Here is a 26,723-nt window from a genome sequence, read left to right as displayed (position 1 = left end):
TGAAATCATGATCTTAGCCCAAATCAAGAGTCAAATGCTTAGCTGACTGAGCCACCCAGACTCCCTGACACTGGGTATTTTAATGTCAACACAGGAATCAAGCATTTTCTTTCAAAGGTACCCCTAATTTGGTCCTAAATTTCTGGTCTCATTTCTGACCATTTCCCTCTAGATCCTGTAGGTCCTGTGTATAATGGACATCTCCCACTCTCTGAACACAGTATGTGAACCCCACTTCTCTGCTATTATTCTTTGACATCAATGAAATTTTCTGAAGTCTTTAATGCCCAGCTCAAGTTTCACTTCCTCTTGAAAAGCTTTTCCTGTTTCCAGCCCTTTAAAAGTCCCTGTACCTTTATTCTGAGACTAGAGTAAAAAAAATACTTAATGTAACTCACAAGACCCTAGATGACCTGATTTCTGTTGACTCATCTCTCATCCTATTCCCCTATATTTGTCTGCCAGCTTAGGTGGTGAACTTGTATCTTGTTTACCTTTTTTTTTTCTTTTCACTATATCTTTAATATGATAGATCCTTCATTATTGAATTAAAACAATGTAAATAGCCCTCACAGATAAAATTTCTTTATTGATAGCTTTTCTCCTTCAAAGAACTATAGAGTCTAATGAAGAGTATTTACTTTTGGGGGCACCTGGTGACTCAGTCGGCTAAGTGTCCAACTCTCGATTTTGGCTCAGGTCATGATCTTACGGTTCAAGGAGTCGAGCCCCATGTTGGGCTCTGCGCTGACAGCATGGAGGCTGCTTGGGCTTCTTTCTCTCCCTCTCTCTCTGCCCCCTCCCCATCTCTCTCTCTTTTTTTCTCTCTCAAAATATATAAATAAATAACTGTAACAAAAAGTAAAAAGAGTATGTTCTTTTCAGTTCATTGATGTACTAAGAAATTTAGAAGATTTCTGCCATATGATTTTGTAACCAATTGTTCCCAGAGCCCTAAATACCTAAATATATCATAAATATGGCATACGTTTCTCCTACGTAAAATATTTCTTCTTCTAAGCTAAACATCAGTGCATTTGGCAACTATAGAATTAGAAGGACCATAGAGGCAGTGTATTATAAACCCCTCAGCTCACAGTCAAATAAACCAGCTTCACAGTGTCAAATGATTTGAAAAATGTTACTTAGCTAGTTTGCGACAAAGTTGCGACTAAAATACAAATGTCTTAATTGCTAAATCAATCAGCAGCAGCAGCAGCAACAACAACATTTAGAGTCCCTACATTAGCCAGGTACTCCTCTAAATATGCTAATTATATCAGCTGATTTAATCTTCACAATCCCGTGATATGATACTATTCTTAGCTTCAATTGGACTAAAGAAGTTAGGACACAGAGAGGTTGGCTAACTTGCCCAAAGTGCAAAATGTTTAATAATTACAATAACAACTCTCAAACAGATCTTTTTCCAGCTTCTCCAAATCCCAAACCCGGACATATCAACATACGTACTACATTAAAAATGGAACTCCTCCCATTAGGAAGTAGACTATCTCCTGATGCCTTGATCTGGGCTTGATAGCCAGCAACTTACCTCACTTTGACCATAATCACCCTGGGTAGATCATCCAAACAGAAAACCAATAAGGAAACTGGACCTGAATAAACTATAGAACAAATGGACCTAACAAATATATACAAACACTCCATCCAAAAGAAACAGCATACACATTCTTCTCAAGAATATGTGGAACATTCTCTAGGAGAAATAATAAGTTCAGCCACAAAACAATCCTTAACAAATTTAGGAATATTGAAATCATACCAAGTATTTTTTCTGACTATGATGGTATGGAAGTAGAAACCAGTAACAAAAGGAAAACTGGAAAATTCACAAATATTTGGAAATTAAACACATTCCTGAGAAACAAGTAGATAAAGAAAGAAATACCTTCAGACAAATGAAAATGGAAATATAACATATAATTTACAGGATGTGGCAAAAACAGTTCTAAGAGGGAAAGGTGTGCGGTGTGTAGGTGTATATGCCTACATTAAGAAAGAGAAAGATCTCAAATAAACAACTTATCTTTATTCTTCAAAGAATTAGAAAAAGAAGAACAAAGTCCAAAATTAGCAGAAAGAAGGATATAATAAACATTAGAGCATAAATAAGTGAAATGGAGATGAGAAAGACAGTAGAAAAAAATAAAACTAAGATTTGGTTCTTTGAAAGCAACAAAACAAAACAAAACAAGACAAAACAAAACAAAAACTAAGCAAATCATTAACTATATAACCAAGAAAAAAAGAGAGAGGACTCAAATAAAATTATAAGTCAAAGAGGAGGTGTTACAGTGGACACCAGAGAAACACAAAAGATTGTCAGAGACTAATTAGGAACAACTACATGGTAACAGATTGGACAACCTGGAAGAAATGGATACACTCCCAGAAATATACGTTCTTCTAAGACTGGATTCTCAGGCAGCAGCTGGCTAAGTATGTAAAATCTCTTCTGGAGAGAAACTGTGAGATGGGTTTTTTTTTTGGCCAGCTCCCTCTGCACTGAGCCCTGGGGGGATAGCTGGATATGTGTTTGTGTGCCTATCAACAACTGCTTGTTTGCTCTGTATATAGTCTTTTAGGTCTTGGGTATACCAGCCTCGTAGGCTTTCAGAGTTAGGTGTTTTGGGGGCCTTTCCTTTGGGTGGAAGTCTTAAAATTGGGGGCACTAAATGTGGGGTCCAAATCCTTCACTCCTTATGGAGAAGTTGGGAGTTGGCCATTGGGAGTTGATGAGTGTATGGCACTATACCAGGGATGGGGTTTATAGCCAGGCCAGGGTGCCTCAGCCTTCTCTAACAGTTTCAGTGTGGATATGTTCTCAGTTGCCTGATGTGGAGGAGTTGCTCACTAGTTTCTGGATTTATTTCAATTATTTAATTTATTTCAAAGGGAATTGCTTCACATGTAGCTGTACATTTCATGTGTCCCATCGTGTGTGTGTGTGTGTGTGTGTGTGTGTGTGTGTGTATTATTAATCCATAAAAAGAGAGGAAATCCTGCCATTTGTGACAACATGGTTAAAACTTGAGGGCATTATGGGGCGCCTCAGTGGCTCAGTTGGTTAACTGTCTGACTCTTGATTTTGGCTCAGGTCGTGATCTCATGGTTCATGAGTTCGAGCTCTGCATTGGGGTCCATGCTGATGGTGAGGAGCCTGCTTGGGATGTTCTTTCTCTCCCTCTGCCCTTCTCCTTGTGCACTCTCTCTTCTCTCTTCTCTCTCAAAACAAATAAATTAAAAAAAAACTTTAAAAATAATAAGTAATGAAAAAAACCTTTGAGGGCATTATGCTAACTAAAGTTTGTCAGAAAAAGACAAATACTGTATGATCTCACTTATATGTGAACTCTGAAATAAATGAATTAATAAACAGATAGTACATTGGTGTTTGCCAGGGGCAATATGTGATGGTGACCAAAGAGTCCAAAGTTCCAGCTATGAGTAAATTCCACATACAGCATTTTGACTATAGTTAATAATACAGTGTTATTATATATTTAAAAGTTGCTAAGAGGGAACATCCTTTTTTTTTTAAGTTAATTTATTTTGACAGAGAGTGTGTGTGAGTGAGTGTGGCAGAGGCCAAGAGAGGGGGAGAGACAGATCCCAAGCAGGCTCAACAACACAGGGCTTGAATTCACAAACTGAGTCAAAACCAAGAGTTGGATGCTTAACCAACTGAGCCACCCAGGTGCTCCTCTAGAACAGTAGATCTTAAATGTTCTCAAAACAAAACCAAAAACCAAAAGAGAAAGAGAGAGAGAGAGAGAAAGGAATGGCAACTATATGAGGTCATGGATGTGCTAACTTTACTGTGGTAATCATTTCCCAACATATACATATTTCAAATTATCATGTTGTAAATCTTAAACTTACACAATGTTTTATGCCAACTCCTATCTCGATAAAGCTGGAAAAAAAGTAACATATGTAATTCAGATGTATAGAGAAAAAATAAAGTAGGCCAATATATACGCTCACCCATTCTTTCCTCAGCTGTTTCAAGTCTAATGATTGACCCATCAAAGGCATTCTTCATTTCTGTCACTGTGTCTCATTCCTAGCATTTCATTCTGATTCTTCCTGACAGTTTCCATCTCTGTATGGGCATTGCCTATTTGGTCTTTCATGTTGTAGACTTTTTCTATCACATCCCTTTACAGATTAATCACAGCTTTTTATTTATTTCTAGTTTTTAGGTTTATTCATTTAAATTCAAGTTAGTTAACATACAGTGTGGTATTGGTTTCAGGAATAGAATCCAGTGATCTTTCACTGCCATATAACACCCAGGACTCATCCCAACAAGTGTCCTCCTTAATGAATCACAGATTTTTAAATTGCCCATCTGATAACTAACATCTGTGTCGTATCTGAGTTTGGATCTGATGATTGCATTGTCTCCTTGGGCTCTGCTTTTTCTTGCCTTTTTGGATGCCTTATAATTTTCTGTTCTTGAAAGTCAGATATGTTACCGAGTAATTGGTAGCAAGACAAACAGATCTTTAGTGTGAAGATGTATGTTAATCTTGTTGGGAGTTGGACTGTATTTAATGCTTCTTGTACCTAGATATGTACGAGACTTCAAATTCCTTCAGTGTCCCTGTTTTGGCTTTGGGACTTCTTTTGGTATTGCTTTCTCAGAGAAAGTCTGAGTTTTAAAGCCTTTTCAGCTATAACCCAGTTATTAAACTGGTGAGTTATTGCTGTGGTGTGAAGGTGTGAAAAAAGGGAGCATTCTAAAATCTTCTAAGTCTTGGTTTTATAGTGGGCTCGTCTTGGGAATATAGCTTTCACAAGGGTTTCTGTGCCTCTTCCATGGGTACAGCTTCTCTCCCAGTGCTCCCACCTGTAGCTTTTATGCTCTGTTTCTTTGATGTCTTCTCTCCTGTTGACTATGAGGTTTTACCCCTTGTAGGTGGCACAGGAAGGCTGGAATGAGCTGGAGTGAAATGGAATTCCCTTCCCCAGTTGGGGTAAGCTTGCAGTATTATTACACCAAAGCTTTCTACTGCAGAGTAGACCTTTGTTAGGGAGAAAGATCTGGGATGGTTAGAAGTAGTAGACTATTCTACTCCTTCCAGGGTCATAGTGGGATCTTTCTTGGATCCTCAGACCCATCCTGTGAGAACCTACTGGCATTCCTGGAGGAAAAGTGTGCCCCACTCCCACCTCCACCCCCAACCCCTGCCCATGACTGTGACCCACAGCAGTTTTTCCTTCTCATGTTCGTCGATACTTAACCTCCAGAGATTCAGTACTACCAGTGGGGCACTTGGGTTGCTCAGTCGGTTAAGTGTCTGACTCTTGATTTTGGCTCAGTTCATCATCTCACAGTTTGTGAGTTTGAGCTCCATGTCGGGCTCTGCGCTGACAGCATGAGGTCTGCTTGGGATTCTGTCTCTGTCTCTCTTAAAAAGAAACAAATAAACGTTAAAAAATTACCAGTTAAGTGTTCATATTTGTTTAAAGCACCCAGCAGCTTTTGCTCCAGGTGCATAAGTATCAGGTGCTGTATCTGTCTGGCTGTGTCCATTTCTTCAGATTTTGGAGTGGTTGTTTGCTGTTTGACCTCAGTTCTCTGAGAGATCCAAGAGAAGTCATTGGTTTTCGATTTGTCCAGTCTTTCTGTAAGGAAGGGACTGGTAATTTCTACGTCCTTTACATGTCAGAGCTGAAGGTTTATTTCCTTGTCTAAGATTCCCTACTATTGGGAACATAGCAAGCAGTTTGGTGAGGACTGAACTGTCTCCTTATACTTGGCTATGGGTCACCAAAATGAAACAGGGACCGCAGAATAATTGTAGTACTATAATCATATACTATGCACAATACTTATGCAAAGTATTTACTTCAGGAGTTATTCTGGCAGGAGTTTGAGGAATGAATGATTTGTGTGGTGATGAAAGGAAGAACTTGAGAAGAAGAGGCTAACAGAGGCATTGCTGGAGAATTGCACAGAATAGTTTAGTCGATTGGGGTGGAGGAACCCACAAGAATCAGCAGGAAATGAGGCTGGAAATATCAGGTTGTATCCAGAGGACATTTGGACTGGGAAATGTTTTATCAAATTCTGTGGTCAGCATGGAGTCACTAAAAGATTTTGTAAAGGGTAGCAGCGAACGTGTGAACAATTAATCTGGCAAAAGTATGGGATAAACTGAGAGGACACTGGGCTAGTAGCATCAAGGTTAAGAGTTGGTATCTGACAAGACATGAAAAGGTGACATTGAGAAAGGCTATGACATGAAATTTGAGAGGTACAGTCCAGGGATCTGGCTTATGAAACAAAGAATTTGAGGTGCAGTCAGAACTTACAGCACAGACTAGATTCTGGAGTCATTGCATGGAGGCTACAGCTTAAACTTTGAATATACATGTGGTTCTGGAAAGAACAAGAACTGGGGCTAGAATCTTTGAGAGTGTGTACATTTAAGGGGAGAGGAGAAAATAAAGTCAGCAGTGGAAAAGCCAGAAAGACAGGAGAAAAAACCGGCACAAGATACAATGGAAATTAGGGTAGAAGAGGGTCATTTTTTCTCCTAACAACGTCTGGCCTGTAAGGTCAGACTCTGAACTGTACAAATACACCCAGTCCTGACAGAAGAAAAGAGCTTCCTGTGTGACTTGGCCTGAATGACTTGCTTCTTGCCAGAGTTGAATTCTTTTTACAGGGGAAATAGATGTAAATGTTCCACAGGAAGTGGTTAGTGTTTATTAGGTAAAAGTCCACATTTATGAGATGACGCCTCACTTTTGGAATTTAAGCAGATAGAGTACTTTGTGGTGGCTGTAAAATTGTGGTGATAGTCAAATTTTGTATATAAAATGATCCTGACCTCAGAGGTAACTGCAAATGGTTTACTCCAAACCAATATACAATCTTCACAAATATATGAATTTTTTTGGATATCTCTATTTGCATGTAGTGCACACTATACGTATACATACCTAAAGTACAATCAGATGCTTTATCCCAGGTGTTTAGTGGCTTGTTTCTCGTGCCGATTGCATGGTCAGTGTTTAAAGGAAATCATGGAATGTTTGGCAAGTCTCCTCTATAGCAACAAGACAGTTTTCATCAAGTTTGTGAAATGTAATTTTATTAACTAATAGAAGGGCATGTCTTACCAGACACACTGTCCCCAAATAAATAAAATCTCAGCATCATTAAAAGCACACAAACACACAGTTTTACAGGGTACAATACAAAGTCAATTTTGATGATATTCTTACTTGCATTTACTAAAAATCTGAGAAAGATTGTATTAATCTCTAAATAATTATCTTGCATAAGGAGAAAAGTAGAGCACAATTATTTCAGAATGTTTTGGAGTGACAATTTGCTTTAAAATATATTAAGATACATCACAGTTCAAATCACACTCTCTGTAACATTACAACATGGAATTGTACTTAATCAAAAATAAAAGTGGCTGAAGAAGGCTGTATACTTTCTTTCCTAACATTACAGTAATTTCTATTTTTGGCATGAGTTAATAACCTTTTCCATTAGTAGGAAAATGTGCTCTGCAAACTCTCGGAGGGCACCGCGGCCACCATTACATTTGCAAATATATCCAACAGCCTTCTGGGCAGTGGAACAGGCATCAGCGGGCACGCCACTTAGGCCCACTTTCTTCAGGCACTCCTCATCAGACACTTCATTTCCTATTGAGTAAAAGAAACACCGGTTGAATATTCAAGGAGACAAAGAATACTCTTTCTGTTAATGCAAAAAAGCAACCAGTCAGTAATTCTGGTAACTTAAATAAGACCTCAAGCACTCATGTAAGAATACCATGGGTGCGGTGGAACAAATATGTTCAAGTATTTACAAGCGTAATTGAGGTCTAAGGTTTTTCCTAAGCACTTCAAAATAAACTCTTACCTGTTAAAAAAAGAATGGCCTATAATTTCTGATTGCCATGCACATTAGAATTACTAGAAATTCTATACACAAATTATGAATTAAATTTTTTATTTAAAAAAATCCTAAACACATGCAAGAACCCCAAGTTCATGTGGAATACTTTTCGATGTTTTGGACTATTTATCGATATTTTTCTCTTTTCTCCACTCCTTCGTTTTTAGAGAGAGAGGGCTAAGGAATTCCTAGACATCATGTTTTACCCCAAAACTCTTCAGCATCTATCTCTAATACATAAGTATATATTTCTCTAACAGATAAGTATATATTTTTAAAAAGTGACACAGTATCATCAAACTAACAATACCAACAATTCCTTAGTATCATCTAGTAACTTGGTATGTGTTCAAATATCCCCAGTTGTCTCAAATTTTCTTATAGTTGATTTGTTTCAATCGGAAGCCAAAGTCCACATACTGCATTTTGTTGATATGTATTTTTACATACTTTTAATCTATAATAGTTCCCTCTGATTTGTACATCACTCATTTTTTAAATTAAAAAAAAAAAGTTTATTTATTTTTGAGACAGAGAGATGAGCATGAGTGGGGGAGGAGCAGAAAGAGAGGGAGACACAGAATCCGAGGCAGGCTCCAGGCTCCAAGCTGTCAGCACAGAGCCCGACACAGGGCTTGAACCCATGGACTGTCAGATCATGACCTGAGCCTAAGTCAGACACTTAACCGACTGAGCCACCCAGGTCACCCCTGTACATCACTCATTTGTTGAAGAATTACCATCGCACTGACAAAACTACATCCTTTCTCAACCTGCCCTCTCTTCTCTCTCCCTTTCTTTTGTATTGACATGATGAATTTCACAGACTCCCAGTACGTTAGATTCACCATTCTGAGTACAATTATTACTACATCCAACTACACTAATAAAATGCTGGTTAAAAAAGAGTTTACTTGTTTTAAATCTGTTCCACATTTACCTACTGAAATTTTAAAAGTTATTAAATATGTTGAAATCTGAATTTTTTCACTGAAAGATGAAGAAAATTAAAGTTAGCATTTCTTTGCATAGTGTAACCCTTCAAACAAAGATGTATTTATTAAAATTTACTTATATAAGTGTTGATATTTTTAAGGAATATGTTTCTATACATTTATGTGACCTATACAAAATAGTGCTCTGATTTTAAAATTAAAATTTGGAGTCCATTCTCTGTTTTCTTGTTTTCTAACCTCTGTTTTTTATAGTTTTTTTTAATGTTACATAAGTAATGCATTTTCTTGGTAGTAACATTTTTTTAAAATAAAGGCATAAAACAAATCAGTATCATCCTACTTACCAGTATTTATGGATAATCACTATATTATCACATATATAATTCCACAATTTACTCACATAAATGATACACAGTTATTACTATCTGCAGGTACTGTAATAGGCATTCTATATTATCTTCAATTTTCTTCCCAATGGCCTTATAAAGTTTGATTTGTGTTTATATTATATATTATATATTATAAATAGGAAAACCAAGGCTTAGAGAAGCTCACTTAAGGTCATGCAGATAATAAGTATATCTAGAATCTGTTATATGTTCCACTAAAATTGTTTTCTTCTTACAAAAACTGGATCATTTTCTATCAAGGATTCTGTAGTATTCTTCTCCACTGAATCGTCACATGTGCTTCAAAGGCCATTCCTGAAGTCCTCAGATAACATGCTCCCACAGCATTTCTGTGTTTCTTCTTTAGAGGCCCATATTACCCTTGTAAATATTTATTTCTTACATGGCTTATGTTATATGTATTTTAATAACTTGTCATCAGTAATATCTAAAATTAGACATTTGACTGCACGCTCTGTAGGCAGTAAGTCCCAGCAACCAATCAAGCCTGCACATGGTATATTTAATAAATGCCGAAGTGAAAATTTTGTGACATCTCATCATATCCATTTGCATTATGCACTATTCCATTTTGTGCATATTCTATTTTTGCAGGGTATTTAAGTGGGTTTTTTTTTTTCCTCCACTATTGGCACATTTGTCCAATTTCCTTCCTAGATTTGGAATTTAAGGGTTAACAGTAGATATATTTGAAAAGAGCAAAACTTATCCATGGTATTCTATATGTTAGGATAGGATAGGTATCTCATATTCCTATATGTTAGGAATCTGATAAGTACTTTACCCAGATTATTTCATTGGTTCTTACAATAATAGATCTATGACATAGGTACTCTTGGCATTTCCAGTTTGCAGGTGAGGAAGTTAAGGCTTACTTTACCAAAACTGACTAGTCAGCAGTGTGGTCTGACTCCAAAGCATGTGCTAGTAATCATTCTACTAGGATACACTTGATATATACTATCAAACAAACCTCTAGAAAGATTGTCCCAATTCAAAAAATTTTTTTTAATGTTTATTTATTTTTGAGACAGAGAGAGACAGAGCATGAATGGAGGAGGGTCAGAGAGAGAGGGAGACACAGAATCGGAAGCAGGCTCCAGGCTCTGAGCTGTCAGCACAGAGCCCGACGCGGGGCTCGGACTCACGGACCATGAGATCATGACCTGAGCCGAAGTCGGACGCTTAACCGACTGAGCCACCCAGGCGCCCCAAGATTGTCCCAATTTAATACTTTCCTTGGTAGTGTAAGAGAGTTCCTATTTCTCTAGAACTATGCCAATCTTGGGAATTTTCTTTCTTAGTTCTTTATTTCTTTAAAGTTTTTTTAAGTTTCTTTACTTTTGAGAGAAAGAGAGACAGAGCATGAGCAGGGAGGGGCAGAGAGAAAGGGAGACACAGAATTCGAAGCAGGCTCCAGGCTCTGAGCTGTCAGCACAGAGCCAGACACGGGGCTCAAACTCATGAACTGCAAGATCATGACCTGAGTCAAAGTTGGACATTTAAGCAACTGAGCCACCCAGGCACCCCATTATTTCTCTATTTCTAAAAAAAAAAAAAAACAAAAAACAAAAAAACCCAAAAAACAAACCCCTAGCCCACTTTATCACGGCTGAATAATAAGACACCAACCAAGATACGCCACTTCTTTCCAGCACAGTCCCATTTCTTTTCTCCATTCATCCAGAACTGCTAGCTTGTCTGGTACATTGACTTCCATTTTGCAATCCAGTTTTAAGGAAGAGAGTGTCTGCTTTGAACAGGCCCTTTCTGAGATTAACCTCACCTTAAAAGAAAAAAGAAAGAGAGAAAGGAGGGCAAAATGAGAAAATAAAGAAATCAACTATTTCATAATAAAATAACACCAGGTAAATAATACAAGTCACAAATGAGTAGTCTCCTGAAAGACCAATTAAGTAAAATCAACAGATATTTTAAAATGATGAATCTTTACAACATTGTATTTCTAATAGTCTAATAAAGACACTGTTTACAGTGGAAAGGATCCTATCTGTTGGTTAAAAAAATGTAACATACATTGTCTGACACTAATTTAAGATTCTCCTGTAATTCGATTTACCCAGAGGAAAGTCTATAACTTGTCTCTTGTGCTGATTAGGAACACATATGAAAGATTTCTAGTAAATCTTACTAGAAACTATTTTAGCTTTCATTTTTACAAATATACTAAATATTAAATTATTTTGAATTCAAATTTATCAATCATAAGAATAGGTTACATCTTAAAAATCCACAAGATATTTGCTTTTTTTTTTTTAATGCTGATAACTTACTTTTTCTGAAATTTTTCTTAGTGAAAGATCCTATGGGAATTACTAGATAGCTCCTATTTAAAAATAATATGTTTATACTTACTGAATAAATATGAAATATTATTTGTTGATTGACAAATTTCTAATTTTATTCACCTAAAAGTATGATAACTTTCTAGTCATGTGAAGGCTAAATTTCAGATATTTTAATAGATAATACTAAAAATTTAAATCTCTTATTTTCCTCACACGTTCTTTGACCCTGAATCATCATCTTAAAAAACATCACTATATTCAGGGAGCACATACCTCAATACCACTTTTCTTTAATAAACTTATCCCAATAGCATCTTTTACATCATAAGATATTATTTCTTTTTGGTCTCCTGATACATAAATGTGGCCATTGGTGAGACATCCATCAATATTGCAAACCAAAAGTTTTATCTCCTTAAGCTTCTCTTTGCCAAAATAGCCATATCTAAAAGAAACCAAAATAGACCTCTGAGTACAAGTACAATACTAATTACTCCCTCTCAACTGGCTAATACCAGTAAACGTAATAACCATTCCCATTCATTCAAACATTACCCTTCACATGTACACTTCAGCTTCTAGTGCAAGAACTTTGAGTACAGTGGTCTAACCAGACCATGTGTTTCTCAAGTTACTGAATAAGCCAACTATAAGTATACTTTACGTGTAGATCTTCCTCACATGAACAAACTAATTGCAAAGATCCTAAAATGTCTGGAGTATCAGAAATTAGTGTCTAGAAGCACAACTCAACGTATCTACTAAAAATATGTCAGGGTCCAGTGCAAAGGCTATGCAAGTCTTGTTTTTACCTTAATACTCTCTGTTCTGCAATAGGCCAGTCAATATCCACATCTATGTCCACACTGTGCTCAGCTCGCATTTCGTAGTATGCCATTTTTCCACCCTAAAGATAGTATAAATGCCATGAGTACTGTTTTTAACATTTGTTCACCATATCAGAAAGTTTCTTCTAATTAATGAACTCATTTCTATGATACTGACAAAAATAAACCCAGTGAAATCAGTGACTTACAATAAATAACTGTTTTCAGGGAAAAGCTTTTTGTTTCCTATATATTCAAACTATACACTATAATATTGTTCATATTCTATGTACACAGTGCAAGCTTCCCATTTTTAAGTAGATTTCTATTTTAAGACTGAATAAAGCAGAAATACCCATCTTCCAATATTCTGACCATGAGGAATTTTCTAGAAACCCCCTAACTGTATCCCCTTTTTCTGACAGTCTCTCCTGTCATCATCCAAAAGCAGCATAAACATTCTCAGAACTTATGTTCCAATTTGCAACTGAGTGGCAAGACAACGGAGGAAAAAGAACTGTAGTATCTATTGTACAGAATTGTCTTAGATCCCTGAACTACAGGGAGGGTAGACAATAACTGTCTGGATCACACGTGGACAAAGGGAGGGACAGTTTCCTGATTCTGGGATCTGGGGGCAGGAAGGGAGGCCTTTCCTATGACTGTGATAATTTGAATGTCAAAATCAATTACCGGGAAATTTCATTTTTTAGAATTCTCAGTCTCTTCATAAATCTTATGATGATGAGATACTTCATTGTTCTCTACCCTTTAGGAAAGGGTCAAAACACAGTCCCCTTAGCAAAGAGTTTGGAAAGGGTGATATCTACCTGTGTCAAACCTAATTTTCCTGAGTACTCAAACTTAACTAAACAGTCTACAGTTTGCTTAGATACTGCCAGGAGACTGTTAAAAATACTTTTACCTCAGAACATGAGTCACATTGGAATTTTTACTACAGAGAGTAGAGAGTTTTTTAAATGCTGATTTTGAGTAACATAAGGACTTGAATCCAAATCCCAATAGTACCACTTACTACCTATTTATGCCCTGAGCCAAGCACTTCCTTTTCCAAGCAGCCATTCCCTCCTCTGTAAAACTGGGCAGGAATGTCTACTCTATTCCAGTGCTATGGAGATTACATGAGATAACCTATATAAAGTGTTTGGTATAGTCCTTGGCACACAGTAAGTGCTGAATAAATAACTGCTATTAACTAAAAGGAACAAATGGTATATGATGTAACCATGTAGGCTCTAAAGATATGAGAGACGTTCCCAACCCTTTATTTTAAAATGAGAGCAATGAGACTCAGAACAGATTAAAATGTACACTCAAAGCCACACAGTTAAAGAGAGAACTATAATCTGGCTTTCCTGACACCCAGGTTGGTGCACTTCCATATCTAATATATTTTTTGTTTTGTCTCTTTTTGAAAGCAATAGATTTTTATTCAACTGTACAACCAATGTGACAGTAACCAAACCATGGATTAAAAACAGAGTTTGAATGGAATAAAATGAAGGTCGGGACACATATACAACATTTAATATTTGATTCGTTTCTCAGTTGTAGCAGAATTCCTTGCATATCTACTGAATGGACTCCAAAGATTACTTTAGTGTAAACCTACAGGATAAATGCCTCAGATAAATCTTATCAGTTATTTCCTTTCCTCTGGGGATTGATACTTTTCTTTATGAACTGTGCTGTAATTCTTCCTTAGAACTGAGGAGGTATATATACAAAATGATTTAAAAGATCTTTGCAAAATGAAGGCACAAACCTGTAAATAACCCATCTCTATCAAATGTCTTTTAGCAAAATAAAATGAGCCATTTTCATATAATTCTCCATCCCAGTCTTGTCGACGAGGTCGTTTAGCTGGATTCAAATTCAGAGGCTCAGTCACTTCACGAACTAAAAGCAAAAAAGCTATAGTAAGTCTACATTCCGTTGAATACTGAATATTCATTTAGTAATTAAAAAAAAAATGTAAAATGAAAATGTAAAATGTTTTTCTATCTTGATAAATAGCTAAATAGATTTTTTAAAGGAACAAAATCTCTAATAATGCTGAATGATTTATCTTTGCTAATTATATTTGATAATTATTAAACAATAATACGTAATAATTATAATTACTTTATACTACTTATTATCTAATCATAGAAAAATAAAGTATTTTATAAATGAACTCTGAATAATTGAGGTTTTAAGGTATTTATACAAATTAAATTTTCTGGGGGGCACCCAGGTGGCTCAGTTAAGCATCTGACTCGTGGTTTTGGCTCAGGTCATGATCTCACAGTTCCTGAGTTCGAGCCCTGCATCGGGCTCTGCACTCACAGCACAGAGTCTACTTGGGATTTTCTCTCTCCCTCTCTCTCAAAAATAAATAAATAAATATTTAAGAAAAAAAAAAAACTAATATAATATTCTGGGAGGACATCAAGGCAACCTTAAGGTAGCTTCAAAAGGGCTGAACTTGGGGCGCCTGGGTGGCGCAGTCGGTTAAGTGTCCGACTTCAGCCAGGTCACGATCTCGCGGTCCGTGAGTTCGAGCCCCGCGTCAGGCTCTGGGCTGATGGCTCGGAGCCTGGAGCTTGTTTCTGATTCTGTGTCTCCCTCTCTCTCTGCCCCTCCCCCGTTCATGCTCTGTCTCTCTCTGTCCCAAAAATAAATTAAAAAAAAAAAAAAAAAAAAAGGGCTGAACTTGCCATAAAATATCCTTATTTAATATTCGAGTGCTTTAATCTATTTCTCATTATTTGCTTCTATAGAAATACAATGTATGTGTTTATCTAATGTGGTTGAGAAATTACTTTCATAGAATTACTATAGAAAACTGAAGATTTCCTCATTAAATTATTAATACCTTTATGTTGATAAAAATGTTTGTATATTACTCTTAGCAGAGTTAGAAAATATACTAAACATAACAATAAATACTATTTATTTATTCTTATCTTTGGTAATGAAGGCTCAGCAATATCAACAGCAGTGATTATAACATGATGTAACAGATGGAGCCCTCAGTACTGGGAAATAGGGATCCTCTTGCTTTTTCACTGTATTTTTCCCAAAACTGTGTTTATGAATGTGTAATGATATGCATCATGATTGTGAGCTTAATGCTGGTGATTCCTCAGAATCTTTCTTTACTTTTGGCTGTCATTATCTGTGTAACAGCTTTTAGAAACAACTTCCACTTACTTCCTTAACTAAACCATCCTCTGTTCAATTCTACCCCATCAGTGTTTGATATAATCTATGAAAAGTATTCAGCAAATATACATTGGATAGCTAACTACATATAGTATAGTTTTATAGGCAGCGTATAAATAGCAATGAATATGGCTCCCTCTCCTCTCTTGGAGTGTGAAGTCTGGTGGTGGAGACAGGCAATAAACAGACCAGAGAATTCAAGTGGCACTCTGAAGAAAAGCAATGAGGGGGCAAGTCTTTCTTAAGTGAACAAGGATCAGTGGCTGTTTTCTCCCTAGGGATGTTTGCGGACTCTGAAGAAGTGAGAAAGATCAAGCTTGGCATAAGCAGAGGAGCTCTACTGGGGTAAGGAGAACCCAGAGGTTTGTCATGGCCCTTTGGACTAGAATCATAGATTGTCTTCTGTAGGATCCCAAACACAGAGCTAGTTCTTCCTACCCAATTACTCCCCCACAGGACTTCTGCTGAGTGTACTGCGGCACAAGAAGCTAGGGATGGGTTGCAAGGCTGGGCTTAGAGGTTTTGTGGTGCTTAGATCCTAAGGTCCTGGTAGCATGGGGTTATTACTAGCAATACATACAAGATCTATCTCCTGGCAAGATACCTGCACTAAGAGGTAAAGGGAAATTAATTGAATCCAGCACAACTCCTAACTGGATCAAAGTGACTAGCTCCATATTCCATCTGCCTGATAGAAGAAAGGGTGTGTCCTTTTGGAGGAAAATAATATATTCAGTTGACCTTTGAACAATGCCGGGGCTGGGGCACCAACCCCCCACATGATTGAAAATCCACATACAACTTTTGATTCTCCCAAAACTTAGCTACTAAGAGCTTACTGTTTACCAGAAGCTGTACCAATAACATAAAGAGTCAATTAACCCATATTCTGTTTATGTATTGTACTGTTAAAATAAGCTAGAGAAAAGAAAATGCTATTAAGAAACTCATAAGGAAGAGAAAATACATTTACAGTATTGTACTGTATTTATTGGAAAATATCTGTGTATAAGTGGACCTGTGCAATTCAAACTTGTGTTGTTCAAGGGTCAACTGTACTCCAGTCTCTACGTCAGGCATATGACAAAATTTGAGTCATGATGAAGAGGCACAAATACATTAGCCGTAATTAGAGAAAAACAGTTGTAGAAACAGAACTATAAATGACTCAGATGTTGGAACCTGCAATTGAGGATTTTCAAATAAATATCATAAATATGTTAATGGTATTAGAGGAAAAGATTGAAAAACAAAAAAAGATGGAGAATTTCAACTGAGAATGTAATCTCTAAAAAATAACTCCAATGTACATTCTATAAACATATAACTGAAATAATTCACTGGACAGGATTTACAGTGTACTACATAAGTCAGAAGAAATGATCAATGAACTCAAATATGTCAACATAAATTACTTAACATGAAGTACAGAGAGAAAATCAACAAACGATACAGAACAGACTGTGAGAGACCGGCTTAAAATTGTTTAAAAATACACTTAAATCTGGGTCCCAGAAAGAAAGGAGAGAGAAAAATGTGGCAGAAGAAATATTTGGAGAGATAATGGCGTAGAATTTTTGCAAACTGATGACAGATATCAACCTATAAACATGAGAAGGTTAAAAGAATTCTAAACAGAATAAACACACACACACACACACACACACACACACCCCACAGCAGTACAAATTGGGAGTCAACTATGAAAAATTAAGATACAGAGAAAATCTTAAAAGCAGGGGAAAGGGAAAAAAGGGAAAAAAAGACATTATATTTAGAGAAACAATGATCAGAAAAACAGCTGATATCTTAAAAGAAACAATGGATGGTAGGAAATAATGAAATGACACGTTAAAGATGCATCTTCAAAGGGATAACATCTTACAAATGCAATCTTAAAATGCTGAAGGGAAAAAGGTAAATCAAAATTTTATATTCAATGAAAGTACCCTTTTAACATAAGGATGAATTATAGACATCTTTCAACAAACAAAAGCTGAAAGAAGCTGTTACTAACAGGTACACACAGTAAGATAAAAGCACAGATAAGTAGAAAGAAATGAAGAATAACAGAGAAAGATAAATATGCAGGTGGCGGTAAATGATAATTTTAAAATAATTTTTAAAATACCATTAATTGCTTAAAATACAACCACAATGTATTGTGCAGTTATAATATATAGAGAATTATATGTAACAATAATAGTACAAAACAGCAGGGGCTAAATAGAAATTTACTTTTGTAAGGTTTTTAATTATTTGTGAAAATACAAATTCAGGCAGGCTATAACAAACTGAGGGTACAAAGTGTAATCTCTAGAAGAGTGATGTTGAATAGAAATATAGTGTGAGCCGCATATATAATTTTAAATTTTCTAATGGCTACAGTTTAAAAAGAGTAAAAAGAAGCAAGCGAAATTAATTGTAATAGTATATTTAATTTAGCCCTATGTATCTAAAATGTTTTTTAACATGTAATTAATATAAGAATTATTAATGAGATGTTGCATATGCTTCTTTCATACTAATCCTAGAAATCTAGTATGTATTTTACACTTAATGCATATCTCAATTTGGACTAACCACACTCAAGTGCTGACAGTACAAGAGGCTACTATATTAGATGGTAAGGTTCTAGCATTAACAACAAAAAAAAATTACAAAAAGTTATACAATATGAAACAGAAGGATTTTTCAAATATTGATTAATCCAGGAGCATGTTTAGTAGTACTGATTTAATAAACAAGGAACATAAGAACAGAATCATAAGAAATACCATTCTAGGTTAGAATCCTTGTTCTTAATAGCATTCTGTTTTACAGTGGTTCTAGGAAAATATATGACAAAGACAAAGCTCTTATCCCTAACATTCACGTCTCAGTGTTAAAAGATATTTATTCAAACATTTCTAATTTTCTTAAAAATACTTATGGATATATTTTATATGGCTTTGTCATCTATTTAATGTACATATTTCTTGAACTTCTTTAATCATATAGCATATGAATCTCAATATTCAGTTTAACACTGGGCTTCCTTGATTTGCTTCAAAAACTTGTTTTAAAGCTTTAATAGATTCTTCCTAGAAATTATTTCCTCAGAAATAAGAACTTCTGGGCCACCTGGGTGGCTCAGTCAGTTAAGCATCCGACTCTTGATTTTGGTTCAGGTCATGATCTCACATTTTGTGAGATCGAGCCCTGCATTGGGCTTTGTGCTGATGGTGTGGAACCTGCTTGGGATTCTCTCTCTACCCCTCCCCAACCTCAAAATAAATAAAGAAAAACATTTTTTAAAAAAAGAAGTAAGAATTTATGAGATTTGGTAAATAAGTTCAAAGTTTTATACATATAACTTAACATAGAACCTGGCACAGAGAAGATACTCAATAAACATATACTGAATGAAGTCAATCAGTAAGTATATTTACTGGTACATTTTATCGGTTTGGATAACATTCATATGTTGAGATAGAAGAGTCTTATTTTCAGCCCTTCTTTATCCTCTTGATTGCTCTGTTTTTGCACTGTCTCCAGTTTCACTGCATCTTCCTTACTATCTCCTTTAAGTTACACATGTTAGAGACAATTAGGCCAGCTTTCCTATATTCAACAAATGTCAGGGCACCTAACAGAAATCACACTGCCTTTCCTTACGCATGTTCCAACACTTCCCTATTTGTTGTTCATCCTATTCTTTACTGCATATTTTACTAGTTTATCTAGCTAGAAATCTGGATCCAGCTAAATACTATGGAACTCTTCTTATACAGGAGTTACATATTTTGAGAAGTAATTCTACAATTCATTCTTAAGGTCCTCCAGAACTTTTTGGTTGATTTCTATTCCCATGATTCTAATATAATTTAGGAATTTACCAAGCAAGTCTAGGACAAAGAATTATTTCACATCTAGAAAAAAATGACATGCCTGCCTGCCTCAAAAGGCAAATAGTGTTAAAACGTCCATTTATAAAATGTTAAAGCAAAGAATTTGGTCTGTCTTGTTTCAATAATCACAAGACTTAGAACTGATTATAAATGTCATTGCCTACTACAGTTAAGAATCACGTGTTCTCTTTTACTGTTCCCCTCCTGCCTAAGGATTATTTACCTATGAAAAAGCTGATTCTCCACAAAAGCTAAAATAAAGACTGATATGACAGATTACCTCCTTTCTGAATTTCACTCCATCGAAACTGATGGCGTCGCACAACAGAGAAAACAGAATCGTATCCTTCTTCTCGAATCATTTCTGCAACTTTTTGAAGGTCAGTGGGATGTAAACACGGAGAAGTTGCTTGAATATTTCCCACAATGTCAACCTCTTAAAAAGACAAAACAAATGAAAAGAACATCAAAGTTCTTTGCGAGAAATAAAAGATCTTAAATTCAAATGTGAAAACAAGTCTTATGAAACAATTAGCAAGTTAGAAATTACATAACATCTTGAATAAACTATCAAATTCATACCATTATGATAATTAAGAAATTCTATGATGGCATCTAGTGAGGTAGAACTGTCTTTTGAAACTTCAGAACTTCTTCGATGAACTTGGGCACCAAATTGTTTGGCCACATTCTCAATTTCATCATGGTCTGTTGAAACCCACACACTGTATGGATATTAAAAAATAAATATAAAAAGCCAAATCATTAAAAGAAACCACTAAAGATAAAGAGGAGCTCTGCAACCCCAAAATACAGCTTACGTAATATGAGAATAGTTTTTATGCCATCAAAAAATAATTGCAGAGCTGAAGTATTATAAAATTTAAAGAATTATAAAGTATTTTGTATATAAACTTTAAATGTCTGAATAAAAATGCAGTATCTACTTTTAACATAGAGAAGGTGAAGGTATGATGAGAAGATGGTAAAGACAGTAAAAAGTGAACAGTACAACTTCACTTTACAACTTCAAAGGTCCAAATGTCTAATCTGTATGTATGAAAATAGCATCCCATATGTAGACTTAAAATACAATGATCATCATTTATTAAAGGGACTACGCAAGCAGATAATTTTCTTTTGGTTTAAGGGAATCAGAAGAGGGAGAGCAAAAAAGAAAGAATGAGCAAGTGAATAAAGAGGCCTAATAAAATTTAAAACCAGTACAGAGTAAAGCCTAATGCTAATGGCTTTAGCCTCAAATGAAGTCATACAACATCTAACAGGATGAACAGGAATATCAACCCTGAAGCCTACGTACATTATTTCAAATCATAAACTGCCATTTCATGGACACTACAGCACAGGCCTGTCGTTAATCATAAATCCACACCCTAGAAATGAAACTTCATGTTTGTTTTTTTTCCCAAGTATGTTAGGCAACATTTACAAAATCTATTTATTCTGAGGTTTACTAACACAGCACTGGACCACTGTTGAAAATCAGGCTCTTATAAACTCATCTCAAACAATAACTTTTTACTAACTGAAAAATTATCTCAGCATTTTCCTCAACTGCTAATTATCCAAATTTGTATGCAAAGTTAGTAACTTGGAAAGTATCGTTAACTTTGACTCTGTGCAGGCCAGAAAAATCTACCTCAATTACTACATCATGGTTTTGAACAAAATAATCTCCAAAGCGTCTTCCAGCCCTGAAAAACACAATCAGGCAGCTACAATTTTCTTCAATTCCTTCCTAGGGTAAATATTTGTCAAAGAAAGTAGAGGTCAGGGGCAGCAAGATTGCTCCAAACTTGGGACTGTAGCTTTAGAATAAATCAATTAAATCCAAATAAACACATTTTAACTGAGGTTCTAATACATTAAGCATACCAAGACAAATGAGTACCTGCTCACAAGAAACTCTTCAACCTGTTAAAGAAAGGGTCAGCCCAGGCCAAATCTGGCTCACAGCCTGCCTACTTCTGTTAGTAAACTTTTAATGGAATACAGCTATGTTCATTCACTTATGTAATTTATGGCTATTTCCACAACACACAATAGCAGAACTGAGCAACAGAGACCATTCAACCTGCAAAGCCTAAATTATTTACCATGTGGCCCTTTACAGGAAAAGTTGGGTGGACCCCTGAAACAGAATAAAGCCACAATTCCATTAATTCTTCAAGGTCAAAGCATGCTAGTATTAGGAAGAATTCTGAAGATAATTACAACTTTCTCATTTTACAAGTAAGGTAACTGTGGCTCATGGAAGAGATGAAGATTGTAAAAACCCTCCATACAAGGGGAAAACGTCAAGGATGGATCACACACTATATAGAGATACTATTCTAAGGGCTGTGTATACCACTACCTCATTTAATTCCCTCAGCAAGCCTATGAAGCAGATAATTAAGTCCATTTTGCAAATGAGGAAACTGAGGCACAGATGTTAAGTGATTTACCCAAAGTTCCAATTAACATGTGGTGAAGCTAGGAATTCAAATCTAGGGTCTACGACTGTACTTTGCTGCAATAGTGCACGCACTAAAGAAGGTATGAACAATGCTGCTATGTGCAGAAAACAAAGGCACAGTTACTTTCCGTTGAGGGGATCAGCAAAAGCTTCACTAAGGACGTAGTGCTATTCCATTTTATTACCTTTTTAAACTTTCCAGATCCCTAGAAATGATGTCACATAGCAGACAGCTATGTGAACTAAACAGTAAAATCACATTATTATATAGTATTGTAAGTCTGAGAAGGCAGGAGTCAGATTATGCTCATTTTTCTGGTTAAGGAAAATACTGGTTTTATGTCTTCAAATTCTATTACTAGTACAGTAGCGGATACCATAGGTGGCTGGAAGTATAAAGTACCATTCCTATTGTCAAGATGATTATACTCTAGTCTAGATGTATTACATAAAACTGGTACAGAAAAAGTTCTCAGGAATCATTTATTCTTTCATGGAGTTTTGTACAAATGCATTTTAATAAGTGGAAACAGGAAAATCACTGCTTAATATATACATATATTTCCAATCATTTCGTAGCAAAATCCCCTATGTCTGCTATAATGGCTGTCTGTTGGGTTTTGACTCCCACCATCTATTGCCCTTTGGTGATCATATTCCAATTTCTCTCTTGATGAAACTGTCACATGGTGCTTTAGGGGGGGCTCCATCACCGGCTCCAAGAGTGGAAGAGGCCCTAAAGTGTACCAGTACAAGCGCTGTTTTAGCCAAAGTGACTGGCTCAAGGATGACCCAAAGAGACTTTAAAGCTGCAAAGAGGGCAGCTCTTTTTGGCTGGACTGAAACCTGGAAGGATAGGAACAGTAAAATAAGGGGATAAACAAAGCTGGACACTAATGCAGATAAGGTCAGGTTTAATTTGTTAACGATGGCATAAACTAACTCAAATTCCTCCCAAAGGCTGGAGACTTCTTAAAGGCAGGTGTGTTAAGGCAAAGGTATCGTGTCGGGGCTAAAGGAGGTCCGTCCATGTGACTAGACCATCTGGATTTGTCAACTGGTGCTTATCCAGATCAGAAGCACACTTCTAACTTTAGGATGGGCAGCAAGGTGCAAATTGAAGCAAGGTGCCCATCAAATTTAGGCCCTTAATTTTCCCACAGGGACTGGGAGGGAGTGAGAGTTACCTACTGGGATGTTTGCATTTCAAAGAGATAGCTCTCAGGTCCTTGAGGAAACAGTTTTGGATGGTAGATTTACATTGTGAAGCATGGTGAAGAGGGCTGTAACTGAAAACTTTTCTAAAGTAATTGTTCTGAGAGGGGGTTCAGAGGCTCCCTGCCTGTCACCAGGTTGTCCCTGGAACAAACAGTAAATTCTCCTGGCAGCACTGAGTTTTCTCAGCCATCTTAAGGGGGTTGGGGGGCTGAGATCATCCATGGCCTTAAGCTGCTAGAAACCATACTAGAGTTCAAACAAGTTCTTCTGCGCCAAGTTGTTTTGAGGCACTCGGCATAGCCACCTGACACTATAAAGGGAGAGCCTATCCAGAAGAACCAAGAAATAGAAGATTCTGGGGCACCTGGGTGGCTTGGTCAGTTGAGCGTCCGACTTCAGCTCAGGTCATGATCTCATGGTCCGTGAGTTCGAGCCCCGCGTCGGGCTCTGTGCTGACAGCTCAGAGCCTGGAGCCTGTTTCGGATTCTGTGTCTCCCTCTCTCTCTGACCCTCCCCTGTTCATGCTCTGTCTCTCTCTGTCTCAAAAATAAATAAACGTTTAAAAAAAAAAAAAAAAAAAGAAATAGAAGATTCTGGTGATGGAGGGCACTGGCACCATTCCCTTACCTTGCTTGATTTGTCTTGAAACTATTTATCGACACCCAATATAGTATATATTGTTTGTATACCGCCTGTTTCTTATTATAATGCAAGCTCCCTGAGACTAGGGACTGAACCCACTGCTGCTAGTGTTACAACCTCTGGTTAAGGACACAGAACAGTGCCTGTCACTGTAGGTAGTCAATAAATATTTGCTGAATGAATAAATCGTTCTTTGCCTTTGAATCTCATTGTACCTGAAACAAGCCTTACCTTTTGTTAAGCCAGGTTGAAAGGAGTTTCCTGACATGCTACCTAAGAGTTGTAAATGAGTTTTGTTCTTAATCTACTGTGAATGTAAGTTTTGATCTCTACTTCATTTCACAGAAATGGCATATCACTGTTGTCTGGATGCACCCTCTCTCGGTCCTCTTATTTTCCCCCAGTGTGCACTCTTTGTAGGGATGAAAAAATGTCCAAAGCCTGTGAGCTCCCCAATGACAAGAATCATGTCACTTCATCTTGGTGTTTCCTTAGGTGTCTATGGCAGAAATTAGGGCTCAGTAAATGTTTCCTGAATTGAACCAAATCCCCAAGTCCTTCCCTATCTCTGCTTTGCACACTTCCTACTACACTACTACATTAGTGTTATCATCTGGGTGCCTGCTCCTATTTACCTTGCTCCACCCAGGGCTTCGTTTGGATTAAAACATTAAGAAAATTCGTAAATTCTTACTTTGGGAGTATCTTTTTTTAAACAAGACTAGTTTAATGAAAATCATTTACCCACATATTAATGTGGGCAATTAATTTGCTCCAAAAACAATCATCTCTTTAAAAACCAAAAACCCAGGCATCAAAAAGTTAAAATAATTTACTTTCCACGGTAACAAACTGAAGCACAATTAGCGTGAAGTTACTATGTGTAAACTCATTCCTGACACTGAATTCTATCTTCTTTTATGAATGACATCAGCTTGTAACTCCTGACCAAAATGGCATATGGTAATGGCTCTGAATGATGAACAATTAAAACTGTCTTTAGGGCAGAGAGGTTCCAAAGATATGATAAAAACCATTTAGAAGCATATCATAAAACAGCCTGCTGTACGTTTTCTATCTCTTACCTATGTACAAATGTAGGTAGCTTTTTAGATTGTGCTGACTCACAGGCACATAGCTTGGAGTATTTTTCAAAGGTCAGAAAGAGATCTCCAAGCTGAGCTTGAAACTCGAAAGCCTTGACACCTCACTCCATTCATGAACCCGATGCCTCCCTAATCGATCGGCACCAAGTGGTTATCAGAGGCTGAGCACCAGGGGAACCCCAATGGCCTCTGTCTACAAGAGTTCACATATTACCGCAGAGGTTTCGTAGGGGTGGCCTCCTTTACCCTGTGAGTCAACCAGGGCGGCGGACACGGTTGAAAAGGGGAAATCTCCCCTTTTACTCAAGGCATTCTCAAGGGCAGGGACAGGAACTGTCCCAGGTCAAGACTATTAGCAGCTACGGAACAAGGAAGAAGCTGGAGCACTTCCTCCCTGGGCTCTCAACCGGAGCCCAGCCAGCCCGGATCTTGCACACCCCTTCTAATAACAATTGCCCTGGGAGCCCCAGCTCTGCCAGCGGCCCGGCTCCCCGTCCCGACCCCCGCCCAGGCCGCGCCGCCCACTCTCGCACATGCGCACCTCTGGAAGACCCCCGAATCCAGGGCCGCACGCAGGACCCAGCCAATAAGCGGGACCCCCGCCAGGTGCTTAATGTTCTTCAGGGGGATGCCCTTGCTGCCGCCCCGGGCCAGAATTAGGGCCGCCAGGTGCGGGGGCTTCTCCACACCTCGGCCCTGGCCTCCGCGGGAGTTGCGCTGCAGCTTCGGCGGCCGGCCCCGGGAGGGCCGCCCCCGCGGGTTGGAGACGGAGGTGGCGGCCCCCTTCTCCACCGAGTCCATCTTCCTCCCACGCCTTCTCCCCAGCTTCTCCACATCCGGGAGCTCTTCTCTCGCTACCTCAGCTCGGCGCCGCCCGATCTCCCCGCCCGACAACTCGCGGGGGTGGCTGTTCCTGGCCCCGCCTCCGCCAGGGGCCGCCCCTCGCGAGGCATGCCGGGAATTGTGGTCCGGGGCCACCTCGCCTGGATCCACAGGCCAAGGAGGCTCTGGCAGGGCGACCCCAAACACACGCCAGGCGGTGAGAGTTGAGAGATAACTGCAAAGAAGTTCAGCTTCTAGAGGGAGGGGGTTGATACTATACGGAGGTGTCTAAAATAGGCAACATAGATTATAGATTTATTGCTAAAGAACTTCCCCACTTAAGAACTGTAATAGGTTTCCCACTGCGCATTAAGATGCACCCTGACACAAATCAGTCTTGTATTTTAAAATTACGTTTTAAACATATATCTTTCTATGTTCCTGACTCTTTATTTCCAAGAGATCACCTCATCCGAATGTCCCACAGTCACCTTAAATTCAACGTGTAAAACCTCAACTCTCCATATGGGCTCAAACTGCTCCTACCTCTGCATTTTCTATCATCATCACTCAACATCTAGTATCAAAAGCTTGGAAATCAACCTTGACCATTCCCGTGCAATGTAGTAACAACCTATTCTTGGTGTTTTTGGTTGTTGTTATTTTTTGTTTTGTCTGCTAAACATCTTTTCCTTTTACACATTGTTACTTGCATTATCTGGTGGGGCTTTCACTCACATCCTCTGCATTGCAGCCGTGGGTGTGTGACCTGAGCTGGTCAATATAGTATCTCATCTGCCTGACTTAGCTGTGGTCTAGGGAGGGGCATGTGACCAAGCAGAGCCCATTGGAATCCTTCCCAGAGACTCTGGAGAGGAA

The 26,723-nt window shown here is 37.6% G+C and overlaps 1 protein-coding gene across 1 annotated transcript; it reads right to left on the bottom strand.

The window, feature by feature from the left end:
• Positions 1 to 7,116: 7,116 nt before the first annotated feature.
• Positions 7,117 to 25,926, bottom strand: CMAS (cytidine monophosphate N-acetylneuraminic acid synthetase). The gene is made up of 8 exons (XM_060658154.3): positions 25,564 to 25,926; positions 20,160 to 20,302; positions 19,858 to 20,013; positions 14,246 to 14,379; positions 12,445 to 12,539; positions 11,906 to 12,077; positions 10,956 to 11,109; positions 7,117 to 7,701 (listed from the first exon to the last, which is right to left on the bottom strand). Exons 1-8 carry the CDS (start codon positions 25,821 to 25,823, stop codon positions 7,511 to 7,513), a joined length of 1,305 nt encoding a protein of 434 aa, XP_060514137.1. The 5' UTR covers positions 25,824 to 25,926; the 3' UTR covers positions 7,117 to 7,510.
• Between the last annotated feature and the right edge of the window lie 797 nt (positions 25,927 to 26,723).

The sequence above is a fragment of the Panthera onca genome, chromosome B4 (genome assembly GCF_046562875.1).
Source record: "Panthera onca isolate mPanOnc1 chromosome B4, mPanOnc1 haplotype 2, whole genome shotgun sequence".
Classification (NCBI taxonomy): domain Eukaryota; kingdom Metazoa; phylum Chordata; class Mammalia; order Carnivora; family Felidae; genus Panthera; species Panthera onca.
This window is presented reverse-complemented; position numbering and strand designations above follow the sequence as displayed.